At 37.8% G+C, this 23,917-nt stretch overlaps 1 protein-coding gene across 2 annotated transcripts in view; it reads right to left on the bottom strand.

The window, feature by feature from the left end:
• adcy8 (adenylate cyclase 8 (brain)) overlaps window positions 1-23,917 on the bottom strand; it is a 76,795-nt gene that overhangs the window by 42,092 nt on the left and 10,786 nt on the right. For both annotated transcript variants that reach the window (XM_046876541.1, XM_046876542.1), the window contains 2 exons: window positions 3,061-3,210; window positions 1,087-1,217 (listed from right to left, as the gene is read on the bottom strand). In XM_046876541.1, the coding sequence (XP_046732497.1) occupies window positions 1,087-1,217; window positions 3,061-3,210 (281 nt within the window). The remainder of the gene's footprint in view (window positions 1-1,086; window positions 1,218-3,060; window positions 3,211-23,917) is intronic.

The following is a 23,917-nucleotide window of genomic DNA, read 5'->3' as shown; positions in this document are numbered from 1 at the left end:
TCATCATAGGGGTAAAAACTAAGTTTATTGTACTACACATACTATTTGTCACATACAGCTTGAGTTTGTAAAAAAACAAAAGTACCTTTATGATAAATATTCAGTATATGTACCATAATTATCATCACTGACTAAATACATATAAGAAAAATACTATATTTGGAAGTTAAGAAGTTCAAGTCTATTAAAAAAAATTAATCAACCTGAAAGAGGATTTAAAAAATACAGTGATAAGGATGGTTCAAGCCAAATTATCTTCAGCCGGAGAACGCAGACGTTAGCTGTGTTTTGTGGTCACAAAGTCCTTAAAACTACAATATGAAACCTACATCACTACAAGTCATTTGGAAGGGTTTTAAGAAAAAAATCTTCTACGTTAATCCAAAAACCATCTCACAAGTGTCTTAAGTACTGACTACAAGAGTTCCACACATATATTTAAAAATGTATTTTTTTATATAATTTTGTGATGTATATTTTTCTAATATATTGTTTTTTATAAAACAAACAAAGAAAATTTGGGGGAATTTTTACACAAAAGATTAAATGTTTCAATAATAAATGTGTCGATCAACTGACCGTTTCGTGACTTGAAATACAGCATTTTGCAAAACAATTATTTCCTCTGAGAAACCAATTTCAGATTTGTCCTTTAAATTAAAAAGTTCTGTCTGGATCCAGTCATATCAGGTCAAACAATCTTGGGTGCAGGCCAGGTTCAGACTTCAATTTAAAGCCTATGCAGTCCTCTAGTTGGAAGCATCCTTTCAGTTTGTGTTTGTTTAATCGTTGTTCAAACTCCTACCTTGGTTTAATATATTCAAATCTAGTGTTATTTAGAGTTATATATTTTGTCTAATAAAACATTTGTCTGTCTGTATCTCTCTAATGGATTGAAAATGGAAATGGATCACCATTTCCATCACCACCAGGACGGAACTGAATCATTATAATAAAATGTGTAATACTGCATATACATTGAGGTCTATGCAAGTTGTAGTGAAGGCTGAGCGTATGTATGTACAAAAACACATTAGTAGGGAAGGGTCTGCTGCTTGAATTAAAATAGAGGCTTGGTGGAGTTACCTGACGTTCTCATAGCGGTGGATATAGATGCGGTGAAACTGATGCTGCAGATTTTCATCTTCCACGTTGCTCATGTCATTAATCATCTCCAGAACCACGAACCGTGGTAGCACTGACAACACCAGACGCTCCTGGCACAAGGGGACATGGGTAATCAAGTTCAGTAGCCATCATTATTCACATGCACATAATAGCTCTTATTCATCAACGCTGCACAAAAATAAGCATCGATTTGAACGCACAACATGACATACGAGCAGATCTGGAACGCTGATTCGTGGAACGACATTAGAAACGAGCAATGGTTTGAGCACAAATAATTAATCACACTCAACAATGTGGACACAAGTTCCTGCACTGTAGGCCCTTATTGGCCTGTCATATGGCACACCAATAACTACCCTCTTATACATTATACAAATATGACTACTACTAACTGAAGGACTAATGATCTAAAAAAAAGACAATGACCTGATAAAGGACTAATGACCTGATAAAGATCAACAACAGATCATTCTGGTCCACATTTATAACTAATGATGATAAGCAAGTTGACACTATTCGCCATAACCTACAATTTAGTTTAAGCTTCCTGCATGTGCAATTATTATTAGTGTTAAAGTATTTTATGTTTATACTTGCACTAGTCTACTTACTATAATTAACTATGATTATTAATTGTTTATGTGGTCGGCACAAATTTCAGATTGAAAATTGATTGATGATTTTCAGCTAAATGATGCTGCCACCACCTTGCTTCACTATTTAGTGGTTATATCAAACCATAAATAATTTTGACCTATGGTTTTGGTTTTCATGACAACTTTCATCTAGCCTACGTTTTCATGTTGGGGTTTTTTGTCAGTTTTGGAGAGATGTCCTTATTTTAGTAATGTTATTGTGCTGCCTTAATTTCAACATTTGGTGATGGTCTTCACAGTGTTTCATTGTACATTTAATGATTTAGACTTTTTTTTCTATGCCTTTTCTGATCTATAGCTTACAAAAATGAAATGATGCACATGCCTTGTAAACACTTTCATTTGAATGGCACAAAATTAATAGATAGTCTTTTTCACAACGTGTTTGTGTAAGTGAACAGTTTTTATGGAAGTCTGGAAGAAACGTTGAGAAAGATTTAATTCCTGTGTCCCTCTGTCTTTCTCTAGAACACACACTAAACACATACATAACACAACCCCTTCTTTTAATTACACACACAAAACAGAACACCGATACACACACGCACGCACACAAACAATAAACTGATCGCTTTAACACGCAAACATAACAGCACACAATAATCATTGCAACACACACAAGCAGGCACACACACGCAGGCACACAAAACAGAAACCCTTGTCTTAAACACACAAAGACACACAGACACACACGGGCACAACCATGTGCCCCTAATTCTCATTTCCTCTGTTGCTCTCTCTCACACACACAAGCATCTAGCTTCTAGGAATTCCTGACTCATAGTGAGAGGAAAAGAAAATGTAATTGATTTAAATATGTGAGAAGTAATCTCATGAGGAAGTCAGCTGAAAAGAAAAAGGAACTCAAAGTCCTAAGGGATATTTACCTTCCATCTATCACCATTTGTCTCCTTTCCCCTCGCTCTTTCCATCCCTCTATCTTACAGAGAGCTCTCATGTGATTTGTTGAAGGGGGTTCCATTTGCCAGTCAAGTGGGGCCCATGATGCAATCACTGTGTGTGTGTGTGTGTGTGTGTGTGTGTGTGTGTGTGTGTGTGTGTGTGTGTGTGCGCAGATCTTTTCCCCCAAGGGCGTGCTTGTATGGTAATCTTACTTCTATAAGAATCTCTCAGAATTTGACACTTGCGCAGAGTGTGATTCTGAGCCATTCTCTGGTCTGTATGGTCATGAGAACAATTATCTTCCAATATGTTTTTTTTTTCAATCTGTGTAAAACAGATTGAAAACACAGGCTCACACAGACACACTAACCTGTCTCTGATTCTCGGTCTCCAGACGAAGACGAGCTTCAATGCACCTGCGGGTCTCCAAAAAGGCCTGGCGCTGAGCACGGTCTGCCAGGTAACTGATAAACACACCAGCAGTGTTCATACATAGGAACAACAACACCTGGGCACAAAGCTAGAAAGAGAAAGAGAGAGAGAGAAATAGACAGATTAAAGGGCATAATAATATATATATATATATATATATATATATATATATATATATATATATATATATATATATATATATATATACACTGATCAGGAATAACATTTTGACCACCTGCCTAATATTGTGTTGGTCCCCATTTTGCTGCCACAACAGTCCTGACTGATCGAGCACTAACAGCATTTAAGCTATTTGAGCTAGCTCATCTGTAGCTCAATAGCACGTCAATATCTCATCTGTTGGATCGGACCACATGGGCCAGCCTTTGCTCTGTCACCACTTCACCACTGTTCCTTCCTTGGACCACTTTTGATAGATACTGACCACTGCAGACCGGGAACATCCCACAGAAGCTGCAGTTTTTGAAATGTTCTGGCCCAGTTGTTTAGCCCTCATCAAACTCACTTGAATCCTAACACCTAACATTTTTCCTGCTTCTAACACACCAACTTTGAGAGCAAAATGTTTACTTGCTGCCTAATATCTCTCACCCACTAGCAGGTGGCATGATGAAGAGATAATCAGTGTTATTCACTTCACCAGTCATAATGTTATGCCTGACTGGTGTGTATAAACACAGTATCTCACAAAAGTAGTACACCCCTCACATTTTAGCAACCATTTTACTATATCTTTACAAGTGACAATAATATAGAAATTAAAATTGGATTTACTTAGCAGTGTAGATTTACTGTATTTTAAAAATAACTCAACATACAGTCATTATAGTCAAAATAACTGGCAACAAAACTGAATGAACATGTTGAAACTGTGTCCAAAGTGTCAATATTTTGTGTGAGCAAAAGTTTAATGTAGCACTGCCTTAATCCTCTTGGGCATGGAATTCACAAGAGCTGCACAGGTTGTTGCTGGGATTGTCTTCCACCACTCCAAAATTACATCATGGAGCTGCTGGATATTAGACACATGGCAGTTCTTCACCTTCCACTTGATGATGCCCCACAGGTGCCCAGTAGGGTTCAGGTCTGGAGACATACTTGGCAACTTCATCACCTTCACCTTCAACTTCCTCAACAAGGCAGTTGTCATCTTGGCGGTGTGTTTGTGACTGGTATTATGTTGGAAAACTGCTGCTCGGCCCTGTTTCTGAAGGGACAGCAAAATGTTTTGCTTCAGAATGTCTCAGTACATGTTGTAATCCATGTTTCCCGCAATGAACCACAGCTCCCCAGTACCAGCAACACTTATACAGCCCCAGATCATGATGCTACCACCACCATGCTTGACTGTAGGCAAGACACAGTTTTCTTGGTACTCCTCACCAGGGTGTCACCACACATGCTGGACACTTCATGAACCAAACAAGTTAATCTTAGTCTCAATAGAAAACGGGACACGGTTTCAGTAGTTCATGCTCTCGGACAGGTTGTCTGCAGCAAACTGATTGCAGGGTTTCTTGTGAGGCAGCTTCAGAAAAGCAAACTGACTTGTTGCAGTGGGCAACATATGGTCTGTGCACTGACAACCTTCCTCTTCTGCAACCTCTCAGCACTCATACGTCTGTTTTTTAAAGCCAGTTTCTGCACCTGACGCACAGTATGAGGACTCAACTTTTGAGACGGACCCTTGTGAGGTCTGTTCGAAATGGAATCCATCTTGGAAAACGTCTGTATGACCCTGGCCACTGTACTGTAACTCAGTTTTAGGCTGTTACCGATGTTCTCATAGCCTATGCTATCTTTGTGGGGAGCAACATTTCTAATTCTCAAATCCTAAGAGAGTTTATGACATGAGGATCCATGTTGAACATCCAGTGGTCAGTATGAGAGAATTTTACTTAAAGCACAAAATTTAAACTGCACTAATGCACAAATTTGTATGGTTCTTTCAAGTAAACAAAAACATGAACATGATGAATAGTACTGTAAATATGGCTTTGCATAGTTAAGCAACATACAGCTGTTATCACTTAGGGTTTATTCACTTTTGTTGCCAGCTATTTTGACAATAATGGTTGTATGTTAAATTATATTCAGAGGACAAACCGTGCTTTTATTTATTCATTAAAAACAACAACAAAACAACAAATAAACGAGCCATGTGGTTGTATTAATTAAGTGCATTAATAATTCTAGAAATGTTTGTGTGTGTGTGTGTGTGTTTGTGAAAAAGAGGGGCAGCTGTTTGTATATTCCCATGTGTGATGTGTAACAATAGTATTATCTTAATTAAGTATTTAATTTGGATGTTTCTCTCATTATAATTTTGCAGATGGTATTTTATGGCATAAGTTTTATCACATAAGTAACCCTCTCTGGACTAAAAGTGTATTACATTACCAACACATCAATTAAAATTCTTAAATTAGCCATGACAGTTCTGACTTTTTAAGTGGGTCTGATATATAGTGCACACTTCCCACCAATCAATCATCAATTATTTTAATGATCCTTAGCCCACAACCTCATCACAGGAACTTTAGTCATGTTTCTATCCATGTCACCTGAATACAAGTTACATTTACCTTTTAGGAATGACTTTAACAATCTCATTATACTCTTTATTGTGGTTGGTTTGTGTTTTGTTTATCTTCTGCTTTATGTTTTCTGACTTGATTGTGCCCTTTGTTTATCTTCTGACCATTTGCCCTGCTCATGTTTCAGGGTATTGACTATCATTTTGGTTTATATGCTACATTGGTTTTAATAAACTAGCAAAGTTACACCTCTTTCTGCTGGTCTGTTTCATGGCAGAAGTCATTGAAATCTTTTCTGCACAAGTTCTTGTAGTGAGCAAACACTAGCTAAATCTTTGCTATCCTACACTATAGCCTCTTAACCCGGGTCCTGGCTCCCCCTTGCCTGTGCACTGTATATTATTCCCTACATTAACACACCCACTTCAGTTCAGGGATGGCAGTTAAATAGCTGTTCAGTTGAATCAATATATTGGAAGTCAGGAAAATACTTAAATGTGCAGGACAGGGGTACTCAAGGATCAGGGTTGGGAGCTTGTTGCCTACTCTCATGACATCTTAATCTACTCCAGCTCTTTAACCAAGCATGCTTGATATGTAAATAGGCTGCTGATTAGACATATCTAATCTATATCTAATTTTTTAAGTACATAAAAAAACATGCCAAAAGTCCCAAATGATGTCTATGGTTTAGGCAAAAATGAAAAGGGTCATCCTAGAGAAGGTCAGTGTTCAAGCAGTTAGATCAGAAACTGACAGAGAAACCTAAAAAAAAACAGTGTCACATCATTGCAACCCCAATTATATTTAAAGAAGAATTAAAAAGGGATAAAAAAAAAATCACTCTGGAACAATCAAACTAATTGCAAATATCCTAAAGCAACCCTTTGTATTAGACATATTTCTTGATTCATCTTGATTCAAGTTTATACATACATACATTTTAACCACTCATGGTGAGGGTTGAGCAATCCTATTTTTTTGACATGCAATACCGGAAGAATTTTGACATTGGCTTATTGGAGCCAAACATTGCTTCATTTTCTATAACCCAGGACAAACTTGATGGGCCATCCTCTTCCCTAGATTTAATTTTACTCTCTCATTATTCAGGTTTTAAAGATCTCAAAGCTGAAAATATCTTTTGCACGTAGTACACTGATCCTAAACCAGCTTGACACCATCTTGTCCAAGTTGTACATTACTGACAAAACTGGAGCTATCAAATGACAAATCCACCAGTCTTTATCACATGATCCTGATACTTCCCAGATCTTTAGTATGTACCTTCCAGATTTCGCTATCCTTTCAAAAACCTGGGCTTCTATTGCCAGTGCCACAGGTCAACTAATGACCCATCAACTCTTTGCAATAAAATGTTGTAGGGAAAAATCACTGCAAGAAATACAAGAGATACAAGTGTTTGTCCAAAAGTTTCATGCATTGCCCAATTTCGCAAACTCCTGCCCTTACAAAGAAATGTCTACATATCACTATAAACATTATCACTTTCCTCTCATGTTTGAAAAACTGTCTTAGTCCCTTCAGCTTCCTGTCTTAACTACATCTTCCAATAGGGCAATAGTACATAATAGCACTGAGAATGTTATTATTTAAATTTTTATTAACCCTGTATTATCTTAGACAATACTACTTTGCAAATATGAAAGAAATTTAAGGATAATATTCTATAATTTTATGGTCATTCTTGAACCAATTAATAAAATTGGTTGAAACCTCCTCACATCCTGAATTCACTACCCAGTAGAACTGTCATGTTTTTTCCCATAGGGTAAATATGCCACAAACGTGTGAGGAGCAGCCCAAGACACAAACAGTTGGTCATTCTTCCTAAAACCTGCTGTTCTTTTGACATATGTATGGAGAGCCCACACTGGACATAAGGAATTCAACCTCTTCTCCTCCCAAGAAGAGAATGGAGGAGGGTGGAAAGCCGAAAGCTCTGCAATGGTACATCTATAAAAAGAATCCACTACTTTAGCTATAAACAGTGGGTTAGGGCAAAAGGAAACTTCTGTGAGCCCTGGGGCAAACTGTAAACAGGATAGACTGACAGACAGGGCTTGCAGCTTGCTCACATGCTTAGCTGTCTTAAGGGAGATACATTTTATCCCTATGCCATCCAATGGCTCGAAAGGGTGTTGAAAAAGAGCCCCTAAGACCATAGACAGATCCCACAGTGGAACCATCTGCCTAGACACCTCTTACTCCTTTCATAAAACGATTTATTAAAGGGTGGCGACCTGCAGGTTCGGTAAAACTGTTCCATCGGCAGAACTCTGATTGCCCTTTAGCTTGAAAGAAAGTTGATTTTGGCCATTAGGATGTGAGCTGACTCTCCCTCGGCTATTAAAACAAACACCCCGTTGAATCTGGGTGAATTCATGGCAAATTGAAGTCTGTACCCTGTGAAATGGTGCCTAACACCAACGGTTGGGCAGCACATGCGTGCCAGTTGAGAATACTTTTTTTCCTCTTTGTTCGTGCCTTGATGACATCATGACCGTCGCCGCGCTGGGTTCCTCCTCCAGCGGTGAGAGTAGGGGGTGCTTGACTTCCTTGTAATTTTCAAAACTATCACCCTCGGCTGTCCGTCTGAATGTAAAAGTGGCACATCTATTGTGTTTTTTTAACTCGCGTTGCATATCGCCCTCAGCCCGTGGCTTGGATGCGATGCTGCAATTTTCATTGCACAGATGTCTAAACTAAAATGCATCTAAACACATTGTGTGAGTGCTTGGTTACACTGAACATTTTTCTTCATTGCTCGAACTCAAGGAGAACTTCAGGAGAAAGCCCTTATGGAATTCAGAACCGGGCTCCTTCTCTTTGCAGGCAGAGATAGGAGGATAGAAGAACATTCGCGTGTCAGGCTGTAGCTTCTTCTTTTGTTCCTCAGGGTGGGTTGGACGGCTTCTAGCTGCTGCGTCCGCAAATGAATGCTTCCCCCATGGTCCCGAGTCGTCTGATCTTGGACGCTGACCAGCATGCTCACCGACTGCGTATTTGTAAATCCTTTGATGGATGGACACCGTCAGTCTTTCCATATTTCTTGGCAGCAAAATTTGAGAGGAGGCAAAAATAGAGCTCCAATTCAGATGGAGGTGGTAGGCCACCAAAGACTCTACCGCTGGGGCTCTGGTCAACCCCAGCTCTCCCATTCCTTGAAACTCTAGCTTAGAGCACCCTTTCATGAGAAGCTTACTTTTAAAGGGGGTAGACCAATGGCAGGAGTTGTCTCACTGCGGATTGAGCAGGCGGCAGCCTTTTCCTGTCGTAAAGGTTCCTTTCAGCTTCTTCCGCAGCCTAGTTTTGCTGCGGCTCACTTACATATAATGCTGAGTTGCCCGTGCTGTGGGGTCTCAACTGTTGGGCCGGGAGGGGACAACTGTCGCCCTCATCTTCATCCTCCATATCCAAATCGGGGAGGTCAGAGTTAACATCGGCCTCTGCGTCCTTGTCACATGGTTGTTCCTCCTCCTTCGCGAGGAGGTTATAGAACAGAGGTAGCATGACCAGCGATTTGGCCTCCATCAAGCCCGCCCAGCTCGTGGCAGCTCGCAGCTGACAGACGTAGATTTTGCGGCCGCACCGGACAGACCTGGGTCTTGTTGGTTAGCCACCAACACTCTCAGCCGTCTTTCTAAAATGTTCACCGGCATTGACTTTTCGTACAGTAGTTAGCCCTTCGAAGGCTCGCCTTGACACTTATAGCCCTAGTTAGCTTGATCGAAAGGTCGAAAAGGAATAGCACGCCTTGATGCGGACAGTATTCCGCATTTTGCGATGTCACTCAGCATGATCCTGTTTGACTGGTTTCACGTTTGGTGGCAGAATCCAATGACAGCCAGCACGATAAACAGTTTAGCAAATATATGTCTAGCAGGAAACTGGATGTGCTAAGGGAGCTTGACGTAGTCCCTCACGGGAAGAAAGCGCGAATGATACTATAAGAGGTCAAGACAGATGTGGTGTCATAGTACCCTCTGTAGTTGGTCACGCCCAAAGTTCCCATAGTGAAACAGAGAGTGAAGTTAGAAAAAGAACTCCCTAAATCATTCAATTGCCTGACTCATACCGTTCGATTGTATAATGGGCAACAAACTATTTGTCATTCTTTGGATCGCCACACCCACAAATGCTCCAGCTGGTTTCAAAAGATAGAGGGGGCATGAGAGTAAACATTCTCATTTAGTGTTTTTTGTCTGCCAGTGTTTATCTCTTTGTGTGATCTGTGTGCAGCTGACAACAACTATCTCAAACTCTTCCAGTTGGCACTGGAACCCACAGTGAATATAGTCTTCATTCACTCATTAGTTCACTGGGAAACAATAGAATTCCATGTGCTTCCAACCAGCTTTGTGAACAGTATGCAGAGAAGAACCATGAACTGTTTAAAATGTTATTATATTCGGCATAGTCCATAGTGTCTGCAATGTGTTGTCAGCAGAATGGGCAACATTATTAAAGAAATTGTAGCAAAGACTAGGATTAAATCACAAAGAAATGTAAGGTTATTCAGGTGTAATAATAACTAGGTTTGTATCTTTGCATTTGATTCAATGTTGCAGCTTTTTAAAGATGTCATACTTAGATTGATTGCTTTTGTATCAAATTTAAATTTTCCCTCTCATCCTGCTAATCAGTGTACTGGGAGGGAGTTTTCTGGGAACAAGCTAGACAAAAGGTGAGTAATGTGGAATATCTGAGCCCTGTTTTACCTCTTACCTATATTTGTGATCTCTTTCTTTTTCTCTCCTCTCTGCCTCAATGCACTTTTTACATTCAGTTGGGTAAATGTAAATTGAGTAAAAGCTGAGCAAGCGGTTGTGAGCAAACTGTAATTCTGCAAAAATTGTGCTTTGAAGGTTTTTTTTACACTTTTCCTATTGCGCAAAAAATGTGCTCACATTCACAAAGAGCTCATGTGACTTTTTACCTTGGGTCTACTGCAGTTACTAAATGAATACCATACTGTTAATATTGTCACAGTATTGTTGTGGCTTGTTTCATTGTTAATTATTATTCCCCTCTTCATACTGTATGAATACAGTTCTGGTGCATGTTGTAAATCAGCAACTGAAACATAATGCTGGATTTCAAGCGGATTTACTTTCTATTCTTTGAGAAGAAGTCTTATAAGAAATAATCTTGTAATAAATAAAAGATCAGTTCAAATATTTATTTTGCAAAAAATGTAAAAAAGCTGGTGATCTTCAAATTTATTACAGGTTCCTCTAAATCAAGACCTCAGTCAAGTGGATCTGTCATGGAATTGCAACAAACATTATACGTGACCTTAATGTTATTTAAAGCAACAGTATAATTTTCGTTAATAGCTGCATAAAGAGTAAATAAAAGAATGAAAGACCCTGGAATGATTATCAACTCCTACCTTGCATTTAAACTCATATAGGTGAAATCTATGTATATGAAATTATTTTGAAATGTGAAATGTGGCTAGGTTAATGAAAGTCCTTACTGTCTGCCTGTTCCAGTAGGTACATCAAATTAACAAGCTCCAGCCAAAGTCCAGAAGGACCAGAAACTGATGACCACCAAACTGTAATAACTACCACTAAAAATCTTCAGTCATTATAAAATGCTACTTTCATCTAGTCTGATTAACTATATCTATGCTAATCTAAAAGTGCCAAGAATAATCAGGACCTTTATATGTATTTAGAATAATGAAAACTACAGCAAGGGACAGCGTCTTTTCCTACCAAAATTAATTTTTCTTAACAAGCATGGGATAGCCTTTCTGTTAATATTCTGGACTGAGACCATACTGAAAAGCTGTTTTGTTTGGTCAAGTGTTTTTTTAAATAATTTTAGTAGTGGCAGGCCATCAGAGCAAACAAGGCCGTCTCTGCTGAAGCAAACTTTTTCAATGTATTACTTTTTCCCAATAGTTTATTTTCATTTCATAGCATTCAAAACATTTCAAAACATTAACCATATATGCTTTTGTGTTTTCTTGTGTGTAGAATTGAAACAAAAACACACAATTTGTCCTACTTTCAAGTCCCCAGTTAAACCTTAATGCACAAAAATCTCACAAAAATGCACATATAATTTACAAGGTTTATATTAATGCATCTGCTAGAGATGATGTATGTGGGCGGTGCAGCTGTGGCTGCAGTGAAAGGAGACTAGATTAATTGTGTTGATTGCTTTAGTAATGGCATTCATTCTCACTGCATGAGATACCTGCCTGTGATGCAGCACTCTGTTATACTGCCTTACTCTTTAATACTGTAGGTTTCTTTAACTGCGGTGTTATAATGAGGGTATTAAGAGGTAAATTCATTCAGGTAGGACACCACCGAAGGCTTAAGTGTGAAATGCACGACCCACCACTGGATTTTAGACAGTAATCCAAGGGTATGTCATGGTATATCGTCATTCAGGGGTATGTAGATTTAAAGCTTTAAATGATCTTTAACTACGAGACTTTATTGAGAGTGAGCTTAACTGAAGAACCATAAGGTTGGTCATGCAAATGGAAAGGCTAAAACCAGGAGAAACAAAATGCTAAATTGACTGAGAAACAGAATTTAAACTGCTCACTGTCATACAAAAAAAAAACGTTTTATTCGTAGATTTTACAGTATATCTCACAGATGTAATGTCCAGTTAAGCTTGTCCACAACTAAAAGCCTTATAAAACCTTTCAATGTAAATTGGCTTTTAGTAATCACCACTTTTAGAGCAAAATGGGATTTAATACTTCACTGCTCCAAGAGATTACTTTTAGTGTCACCTTTTGCTCTGCTCCATAGTGCAGCAGTAATTCATAACCAAAATAGCAACAGCATAAAAATGCAAAACGGCAATATGTTAGAATTATTTAACATTTTAATAATATGATAACAGTGTACGCTAGATTAGATCTGCCTTAATAGTAGGTCAGTTTCTATTTATTGTGTCTGATCTCTTGGAATCAACTGGATACTAGTTGGACTTAGTAGTTAGTAATTAGTAGATAGAGAACAATAAGTGTTTTAATTATTCCTAAATACTGTAATATGTTTATTATTTCATACTTAACTGTGCTATAAATCTGAGATGTTGATGATTTTTTAGGTAGAGAGTATATTTTTCCAGACCTATTGTATGTATACAAGCTCAAGTGGAAAAAAACAGGTCAGTCTGGAATAAGCCAAATGAGAATTAATACAAACATCAGTTTATAGTAAAAATAGTAGACCTTATGTGTTGGGTTAAGCAAACATGTTTTGGGTCTAAAATAATCAGCAGAATGAATCTGGTCGTTGTTCCCAAACCATTTTCTTTGGTGTCACATTGCAACATCTTAAATTTATTTTCGGTGTAGCATAACTGACCTTGCCCCATATGCTATAAGCTAAACCATACACCTCAAGAGATCTGCTAAAAATACACAGAGACTCAAAACAGCATGCTTTTTCTTCAGGGATTGTTTTTGTAACCAGCTGCAACCATTAACTACTGATACAATTACATCTTACAGAGCAACAGCTCCTCGCATACACACACTGCAAGACACTTGCCCAGACATGTCTCAGCACCTGCTACTCCAAAAGCCCCATAGGAAGTGTTTGTGTTTGTGTGTATGTGTGTGTCAATCAATGTATTATCCTAATAACCTCAAGAAAAACAAGAGATCTCTCTCTCTCGCTTTCTCTCACACTATCTCATACACACACACACACACACACACACACACACACACACACACACACACACACAAACAAATACAATCAGTGAAACAATAATCCCACAATCTATTCCATTCTCCACCATATCTTTCTTTATGTTTTTATCTTCCTCATATTCATCTCCCTCTATCTTTGTATCTTTAATTCTCCTATTATACCTTCTTCTCTCCCCATGTCTTGTTCTCTCTCTAACCCTCCGTCTCTTACTTCACATCCATTCATCTAATCGAAATAAATAAAAAAAAGAACACTACGTTCTGGCCAGCTTGAAAGAACAAAGTCACACACACACACTCACACACACACACACACACACACACACACACACACACAATGGATAAAATGAGCTTGTAGCATGACATTACTATAGATAGAGACAGATACAGTTACTGCTGTGTATGTTCGAGGTGCGTGATGGGAAGAGAGCCGATTTGAGTGTTGCTGGTTCAAAGCCAACATCGTTAGACACACCATGTCCCTCAATTAGGACAATTATAGCATCTTACATACTCAGAGGCTCATCAGAGAAATTTAATACACTGGTTTCGATTCAGATGCCGATGAACACAAGTCAATATATGACAAAGAAAATGATAAAAACGATCTATTTAGACTTGTGTGTACTTCAGTGGTTATCTTTATTATCTGTAAATCAGGAACAATCCATGAAACCAGATCTTTCTTGAGAAGTCTTTTTTTTTGTTGTTTTGTCTTGAATTAATTGGTTTTGTTCAAATGAAACAGACTCACATAGAGACGTTAACCTGCAGTCATGCTATCACAGAAGATTTCTTACAACCTGCAAGATCTACAGCGCAGATATTAGATAATATTTACATTTACATTTGTGGCATTTAGCAGATGCCCTTGTCCAGAGCGATGTACAAAAGTGCTTTGAGTCTCTAGCAATGAATAAATCTACACTGGTACACTAGATAACAAACTTAAGATAAATCAGACCACAACCTCTTGATTTTTTACAATTCAAACTAGGAAAGTACAGTGTTTAAGGTACAGTACAGTAGGTCTTCAACCATTGCTTGAAGATAGCCAGGGACTCCACTGTTTGGACATCTAGGGAAAGTTCATTCCACCACCATGCAGTCAGTGACAGTCAGTGCTGCTCATGATTCTGCATTAGCATGACTAGAAGATTTTCCATGTACAGATAGCAAGGTGTCTGTCTTTGTACAGGGGCTTATAAAATTATATGACATTTTCTTTTGTGTGTATGTTTGTTTCAGTTTTTTATGAATGTGTGCATGTAGGCATAATTCTGAAGCTTTTTAGTAACTGTCAAAAGACTTTCTGGAATTTTATGGAATGTTACAGAGAAGAAAGAAGTATCTTGTAAGGAAGTGGTAGCTCAGTGGATAAGATGTTGGACTTCTGGTGGGAAAGACATGGGTTCGAATAACAGTACCACCAAGCTGCCACCGCTGGGCCCTTACATAAGCCTCAATTGCTCAGCTGTATACTTGAGATAACTGTAAGTTGCTCTGGATAAGGGAGTCAGATGCTGTAAATGAAAGGATCATCCACAGTCTAAGCAGGGATAAAGAGAGAGTTAACATCATCAAGGTCAAAGTTTTTTATGAAGCTACTCTATATTGGGTCACCTGATTTTTTTCCAGCCATATGTGGTTCTTCCCCAACTGCTACCACAAAATTTATGGCACACAATTGTATAGGATGTTTTTGAAGGTCTTTTGGAAACCGACTGCATTCCAGACTTCCTTACCCTACATTGGGACCCGACTTTGCTAGTGCAGTGTAGCCGAATAAGCACAAATATTTAAAGAAAACTGAAGGTCAGCAAATAGGGACCAAATTGTAGAATGGGATTTTCAAAAAGCACATTTAGTCTTATGGTCAGTTGTCCACAAACTTTTGTCCATAGCATTTATAGTTTTCAAATTGGTGTTGAGACCCCAATTCAAATACAGCTCTTTTACTGAACTTTAGTCCTCAGTTTTCGTATCTGTGTTATACAATAACATTTGACAGTTGTGTGTTATTCAGCAAGTCCAAATGTTAATGGAGAGGTAAACCAGATTTATTTTTCCTGAGTTACATCCTTGCAGTTTACAGAGATTTACATGGACTGCGCCCATGCCATTATCTATAGTTCCTGAATAATATACTACGTTTGAATCTTAAGATAACGAAAATTCATCGCAGGGACATTCTCAAGGAAAAACACTTATGCTAATAAATAAATGACACATGCTTATCTCACTTCAATATGATATTTACAAGCATTTATCCCCCCAAAAAATTACTGTTAAAAAGAGTGCATTGAACAAATCTTTATTTTTACCACTTTGCCACAACTCTGCAGGACACTATAGTGTTACTCAGGCACACTGTAAAACTGAACTAAAAGAGAGAGAGAGAGAGAGAGAGAGAGAGAGAGGTTACTATAAAACCTACCTACAATGAAGGTCTAGTTGGGAAAAAAAAATAATCGGGATGGTCATTGTGAATACTTTACTAAATCTTGTCACCCGCTCTTTCCAGAACTGTTGACTCTTTCTACCTCTGTATAAAAACAGATGGGATATTGTCAGTGGCGGGCAGTCAGGGCCAGCAAAGCCTTATCTGCTGGCCTAAACACTATCAGAAGCACTGACCTACATTTACGACCTGAATTCTTATATTTGTTCCATGAAATTGTATTAATCTATTCTCAACAGTTTATTTCTTTTTTTATTTTGAGATGTTTCTTTTGGCTGTACTTTTGTGGTGCCATATCAATCTAATCTGCCCAGGGCCAAGTCAGTACTGTTGGCTTTTTTACCATTGCCTCCTAAAGAAATAGCTCTGTTTCCTTTAACCAATCAGATTTTAAATTTGCCTCACAGCGCAGCTAGCTGGCCCAGAATAATGTCAGCATTTTTCCGTCCTCTGATTGGTTGGTCAGAGGGAAACTGTTACAGCCAAGTTCGACTGTCAAAACATGTCTGTAGCTCTCTGCACACATTAATACATCTGAGTTAGAGTTTTTTATGCCTATGGAGGAACAAAAATTCATTTGGTCGCGGACATACTTCCATACTTCCACAAATACATTTTACAGAAAAGCTAGACATCGTGAGGAGATGTTGGCTAATCCTGAAGCTAGCAAGCTTGTCTCAGCCCAGGAAAGGGTTTGTTCACCACTTCCAGGGTTTCTTGCTTTAGTAAAATGGTATTCACCCTCCATATGTGAAATGCCTCTTTCTCTGTAATGCTACACGTTGTTATATTGCGGTTTTTTTTTTATTTTATAGTATTGCTGGTTTCTATAATTGCGACGTAATAGTGGTGGTATTAATAGGTGGATTAAGTCAGGTAAGTCCCACTAAAGGCCCAGGTACCAAATGCATGCCCCTCCACTGGATATTGTATATAACTTGCACGTGTTATTGAACCTCTATCAATTTGCGGGAGCTTCCAGTGGTGAGAAGTCTGTTATCCAAAGATTTAATCAAAACTGCACACTCTAAAGTTTACAGGTCAGATTTTTTTCAGGGCACATAGACATTTTGGGAACATTCATGTACAGATGCAACTAAACCATATGTGATGGAATAACCACAAAATGAAAATGTTTATTACTGGATTTTTCGGACTATAAGCCGCTACTTTTTTCCCACGTTTTGAACCCCGCAGCTTAAACAACAAAACGGCTAATTTATGGATTTTTCCTGGGTTTTTCCCGGTTTCACAAACGTCAAGCCAAAAAACAGAACCCCATAACATTAGACCAATGAAATTTCCGAACAGAAATGAAAAAAACGCACCTCGCCTGTGTGATAAACTCCCCAGAGAAATACAGTGGTACCCTGACCTACGAGTTTAATTTGTTCCATGGACGAGCTCATATCTCAATTTGCTCGCACATCATATCAGTTTTCCATATTGAAAACTAGTGCTTTTTTATTTTTCTTTGCAACAGCATTACGGGTTGGTCAAAGAAACTTAGAAATGAGCATCAGAAAATAAAAAGGACATAATCCTCAGTCTTACACACACGCAGTAATACCGGAAGTATGCTGTGCCGGTCTTTTCCCAAAATACCGCTATGCTCCTAATAGAATCGCAACATATTTTACCCGTTATATTTTACCCGTGTGTAACATGTCTTTCGTTAAAGCCTGTGTAAAGTACATTAGTGCGGCTTATAGACAGGTGCGGCTTATTTATGTTAAAAATAAAAATATTTGTCAAATTCAGGCTTATATAAGGGTGCGCTTTATAGTCCGGAAATTATGGTAAGTGTCTGTGATTTATATAACCCAGTGATAATCTGTTGATGTTTTATTTATAGTCTGTAGTGGAGCTATTTTGTGTATTGTGTGTATCTGTCCTGCACTGTCCGGTTTTGTAGGGTCTGTTTGCACTGCTTTTTGTCTTGCACTGATTGCACTAGATTGCACACAATGCACTTTATGTGGCTAGGACCACTTACTTTAGTCTTTAGCTTTGTGTTCTGTTATGTTGCTCTATGTTGTTTATGTAGCACCAGGGTCCTGGAGAAAATCTAACAGCATCAAACAAGTAAATTAAAAAGAATTACAATTAGTAAAAAAAAAAGAAAAAGCAATAAAAAACCCACATCTCCTACACATAATAAGTAAGCAAAACAAACAAATGAAACAGTGTAATTCATAACCCACAAAAGTAATCACACTAAGACAGACTTTAAGTATTATCTAATAAATGTTAAACGTATTTAACCATTTAAAACACAGCCACAACAAATTGTACAACAAATTGTACAACAAACATCTACATGAAATCTGGTCTAGGAGCCAGTCTGTACTAAATTAAAGGCAGATTCTAAAACCGTCTAACATCATACCCAACCCAATCAGCTGATGAGTTTAAATGTGACTGATTAATTGTCAGATTTATCCACTCTGATGAGTGCATCCCAGATGAAGTGTTTAGAAAAATGACAGCAATGATTGCTGATCCATAAACGCCATTTAATCACTTTATCATCAAATGTAATCACTTCCATCATTAATCCGAACCAGTAGACAGCTTTACACAATGACAGGAAATTATCAGCTAGAAAGGCAAGTCCAAAAATAGACTTTCTCTGGCTTTAAAATTGAGTGTATGTAAAGAACACTCTATGCCAGAAAAAAAATCCCACTGGTGAAATACATTGGCAGGCTGTGCATTTTAGTGGTGTTTTTCCAATCAATTCACCTCTTAATACCATCATTATGACTCTTCAGCTATTTAAAACATCAATATTATACAGAAAAGCAGTATAACAGATTGCTGCATCAGAAAAAGGTTTGTGAATGCAGTGAAAATGCTATTACTAAAGCAAGAAATTAACACAATTCAACAAGTCTCCTTTCACTGCAGCCACAGTAGAAGCATCAATATAACATTTTTCTTTCTGGTCTTCCTGGGGATTTGAAATTAAGGCAAGTTTTTGTGCAAATTCTACAGGAAAGAAAACGTAAAAGCAGGTTTCCAAGAAACTTTCAAAGAAAAGCTAGACATCATGAAAAAACTTAGCAAATGTTTTGTACTGTTTTGGCTGACTTTTTCAGGATGTCTAGCTTTTCTTGGAAAGTCTGTCTTGTAAATGTCCTTGTATGTGTATCTGTGACCAAATCAATTTCTTCTCCTTTGTCAGCCATTGTGGAATAAAAAAAAAAACAGTTAAATCCACATAGATATACAGTATAAGAACTCGTGCAGTTTGCAACAGGTGCAGTTCTGACCGTCCAAACATAGCACGTGAAAATGTTGATGTGTTTGGATTCCTGCTAGGGGGCCTAGGAGCAGCCAAATCGCAGTCTGATTGGCAACATTAAGTTTATGTTAAAAAAAGCTGGCCATGATGTGACGAATGAAATCCGATTGGATAGAAACTCTAACCAAAACTTACTAAAGGTGGTGCAGCCAGCAGCACCACACACAAGAAAAAGGGTATGTAATATAGAAAATGGACTTTTGGAAAATACATATTTATTGACAAAAATATGTTTAAACTTGATTCTGATAGAGTTTAGCCAAGCAGAGAAGGCTTTTCTGGCCCTGACAGCCCACCACTGGTGAAATAAGATCAAAAAAGCAAATGCAATGCATAAATAAAGAGGTGGGGCTTACATTTGGTACCTGGGGCTTAAGTGGGGACTTTCTCCGACTTAATCCACCTCTTAATACCACCACTATCACGTCGCAATTATAGAAACAATCAATACTATTAAAAAAAACGCAATATAAGAACACGTGGCATTACAGTGAGGGAGTCTTTTTGCATATGGGGTGTGAATACCATTTTACTAAAGCAAGAATTCCAGTTAAGACAACTCCAAACCGCTACACTACAACCGCAACTGTGCACCTACATCATCTGGAGTAGAGACAAGCTAGCTAGCTTTGGGGTTGGCCGATCTCTCCTCACGATGTCTAGCTTTTCTTTAAAATGTATGTCCGCGACCAAAATATTTTTTCTTCCTCCGTAGGCGTGAAAATTTCAGATATATTAATGTGCGCTACACACGTGTTTTGCCAGTGGGAACTTGGCTGTAACAGTTTCCCTCTAACCAACCAATCAGAGGACAGAAAAATGCTGACGCTATTCTGGGCCAGCTAGCTGGCCCTGTGAGGCGAATATGAAATCTGATTGGTTAAAGAAACAGAGCTATTTATTAAGGAGACTATAGTAAAAAAAAAAAAAAAAAAAAGGCCAGCAGAATAGACTTTGAAGGCCCTGAGCAGATTAGATGGCAACACATAGAAGCTGAAATCTGATTGGACAAAAAAAATCTAACATTTTTCCATGTACTGGAAGCAGTGCAACCAAGAGAAACGCTACGAAATGAAGAGAATAAACTGTTGGGAATAAAATAATACAATGTCATCAAACAAATATTAGAATTTAGGTTGTAAATGAAGGTCAGTGCTTCTGATAGTGTTTAGGCCAGCAGAGAAGGCTTCACTGGCCCTGACCATCCGCCACTGCATAAATAGTATATCCTTTGATTTATGACATGCAGATAGTAGGTGCCAAAGTAAAAAAAAAATGTATGCAAGTATTTTTACTTTGTGCTTTATCTATGTACATTAATGCATTATATCTTACTTTGATTCCACCACATTCAGTACCTTAAAGTGAATACATAAATTGTGTTAAATAAAATAAAATTCTTACTGTGTGTATAGTAAACATCTCTAAAAAGATATGATGGGCAGGAGAATGGAACACTAAATTTCATTCATTATTCAAGTACAGCTCTGCCATGACAACTCTAATGAAGATAGAAACAAATAATTTATATGTATGGCATGTAAAAAGGTTTGGTGCTGGTAGACTAGATCTGCTAAGCCAGCGGTCCCCAAACTTTTTTGCGCCACGGACCAGATTAATGTCGGACAATATTTTCAGGGACCGGCCTTTAAGGTGTGGCGAATAAATACAACAAAATAAAATGATATGACCGGCATAAAAACGAATATTTTCTAAATATAATAATAAACGTGAATCCACTGTGTTGTTTTTTGCTCACTTTGCTAGCTTGGGGGTTTCAGTTTAGCGGTAATGTATTATGTGTTCCCAGCCGGAGCAGCCCCTTTAATAAGGTAGCGGATGGAGGTAAGACATGTGACCGAGGCATCATAACATGCATCAAGAGTGAGTCATAGACAGATGTGGTGGAGAGAATCTGGTAATTTTCCAAAATAAAACATTGTTCAGATTTAGATAATAAATAAAATGGAAATAATGTAAGTTATGTATTCTTTCTGTGCGGCCCGGTACCAATTGACCCACGGACCGGTGCAGGTCCGCAGGTCCGCAGCCGGGGGTTGGGTTGCTAAGCTGCTGTTGAGTCTGAAGACTCTCTGTTAACTATAAAGATGTAAAGCACCATGCTGCTGCTGCTGTGGAGTAAGAGTGACCCCTGTAGCAGATTTTTGCAGGAGGAGCTGGGAAGGTTGAGAGTGGATTAGAAATACATGTAGCAGGCATATATAAGTATATAAAAAGTTAAGAAGCACGTCAGTGTCAGGAGAACCAGTCAGCACATGCATATGGCTGAACTAAATAGTTTCAGTACTTTAACATTTGATGCACAAGTACATTTAAAGTAGTACACGTATTTGATACCAAAAATGGTGCACTTCATCTTTACCTTCCTTAAAATAAATTCAATGTCATTTGAATTGTACAATTCCCAAGGTCCTGCTGTGACACCCCAAGTGTGGCTCAGTGATTGGTCTGCATTTCATTGTAGCACGACTTGCACACAAGGATGGAGGTGAGATACAATGCAACAAGTAATAACATTTGCTCCTGACCTGAAGTGAGCATTCACTTAAAAAAATAACACCCTGCTGATTTTCACCTACAAGTTCAAATGGCATAAGAGCGCTGCATGTTACAATGAAAACCAATGCTGTTAATTTATTGCATTTCCTATTATTTGAACATGTGTGACTGCTATTCATTCTGGCACAGAATCTTCTCCATACAGAAACATTTACACATTTATGAACAGTGGTGTTTATAGTTATTTTGGATAATACCGAAATAATCCAAGGCTAGCTACTTGATACTAAATTGCACAAGAAGAACCAATAAAGCTGCATTGCAGCAATTGATACTGTAGTTTCCATTTCCTGATACATGTTTTCCAGTGGATTGATCTTCTAAATATAAGCTCAACCTCAGAATGCACATTTATAGTACTACTGAAACACAATTACATTATGATTGCAATCTTAGACATATTGATAAATGTTAATGAAATGACAGAAAATGGGGCATTCTTTTTTTAGTTTCATTTCATGTGCACTTGATACATAATGCACCTTTACTCTAAGGCTGTATATTAAAAATGAATGGTATATTCTAATTGAAAAGTTTTGTGGGTTTGGAACTAAACGTAAACAAACGAACAAAAAAAACAAAAAAAAAATTATATTATATATATATTTATTAATTAATATATATATATATATATATATATATATATATATATATATATATATATATATATATATATATATATATAATAAATGTTGAGAGTGAGAGAGTTTTATAATGGTTGTGTGGATTTGGGTGTAGGTAAAGTATCTGTGCATCCATGGGGTCATGGCTATATGAGAGCAGTAACTAGTGTGTAAGTGTTACATTAGTAAATTTGCTATGCTTTCAAAAGCATACTACAAAGCTGCTAAACTTCAAATACATTCAAGGGTATAAATAAAACATGGTATAGTTATGTGAGTATTTAATGGTTATGTAAGACTCACCAGCTGGTCCACAATTGTAAGGTAATAACATTAGGCATGACGAAACCTGCATTCACAATATCAAGCAACAGATAAATTTTCCCCTTTCTAAGTAGTTAGAGTTCGAAGAAAAAATGTCCCTGATTTTCCAATACTCATACAAGGTCTGAGTTGCCTGCTTTAGTCCCCTTTTTTCAACATCTGTACAGTATAAAATATAATGACCCGTTCAAAACACACTTTTTGACTACTCCTGTCTCATGTTGAAACCCAGAAGAAACTAGGACGTGCAGACACACACGATGCAATAGCTTTCACAATAAACACCCACAGGAAACAAACTGCACATGACCTTATCTTTCATAATATGACTGTCTAAATGTAATTAATTTCCTGCTCTGTTATTGCTTGGTTGTCTGGAGTCATTCGCTAAGTTGCACACCAAGTAACTTGCTAGTGTTATAGAGATACGTTAACACATATTAAACTTTTTTTTCAAATTTGTTTAGAAATGAATAACTTCCATTTCATGCATTGCCTTGGTGGTTGGTTTTGTGATCTTCCTGGATTTCATGTGTCTGCAGGACAAGGAAATATTTAAATGTGAAAGAAGGGGGAAGGGGGAAGGGGGTTTAAAGAATTGGATGGAAAGCGGGAGGGAAGGGATGCAGCCAGCGGAGTACGTGAGTCAGAGAAACCTTTTTCCATATCATCTTCCCACGCGTGCTATTTTTACAGTCTCACCTACACACACACACACACATGCAAACACACACACACACACACACACACACACACACACACACATGCACACATGTAAGACATATTCATGCCACCCAGTTGCCTTCTCAAAGATAGCAATACCTTGCGCTTTCAAAGTCAGAAATTCAAATCTTCCCAAACTGAGAACCAAAACCTTCGAAGATAAAGACATTATTTTCTTCCTGTGTTTATTTACATCCTGTGTACTAATATTTTTTTCTATTAAACCTGACATTTTGCTATTATGTAAAGAGCACTGATATAACCTTTAAATGTTAAATGTTATATGTATTTATTCTAGTTAAAAAGGGAAGTGGTATGTTTATTATGGAAAGACTTCATAGCTGCTTGACTGTTCAAAATACATTCATTATAAATGTAATACAGTCAAGAAAGAATCAAAATATACTTCAACCCTCACCCCTGGCTTAAGATGTCTAATCTTTAATACAATTTCTCAGACAGATTTCAAATGCTTCTCAAAAATGAATACCTACACCAA

This window comes from Silurus meridionalis, chromosome 20 (genome assembly GCF_014805685.1).
Source record: "Silurus meridionalis isolate SWU-2019-XX chromosome 20, ASM1480568v1, whole genome shotgun sequence".
Taxonomy (NCBI): domain Eukaryota; kingdom Metazoa; phylum Chordata; class Actinopteri; order Siluriformes; family Siluridae; genus Silurus; species Silurus meridionalis.
This window is presented reverse-complemented; position numbering and strand designations above follow the sequence as displayed.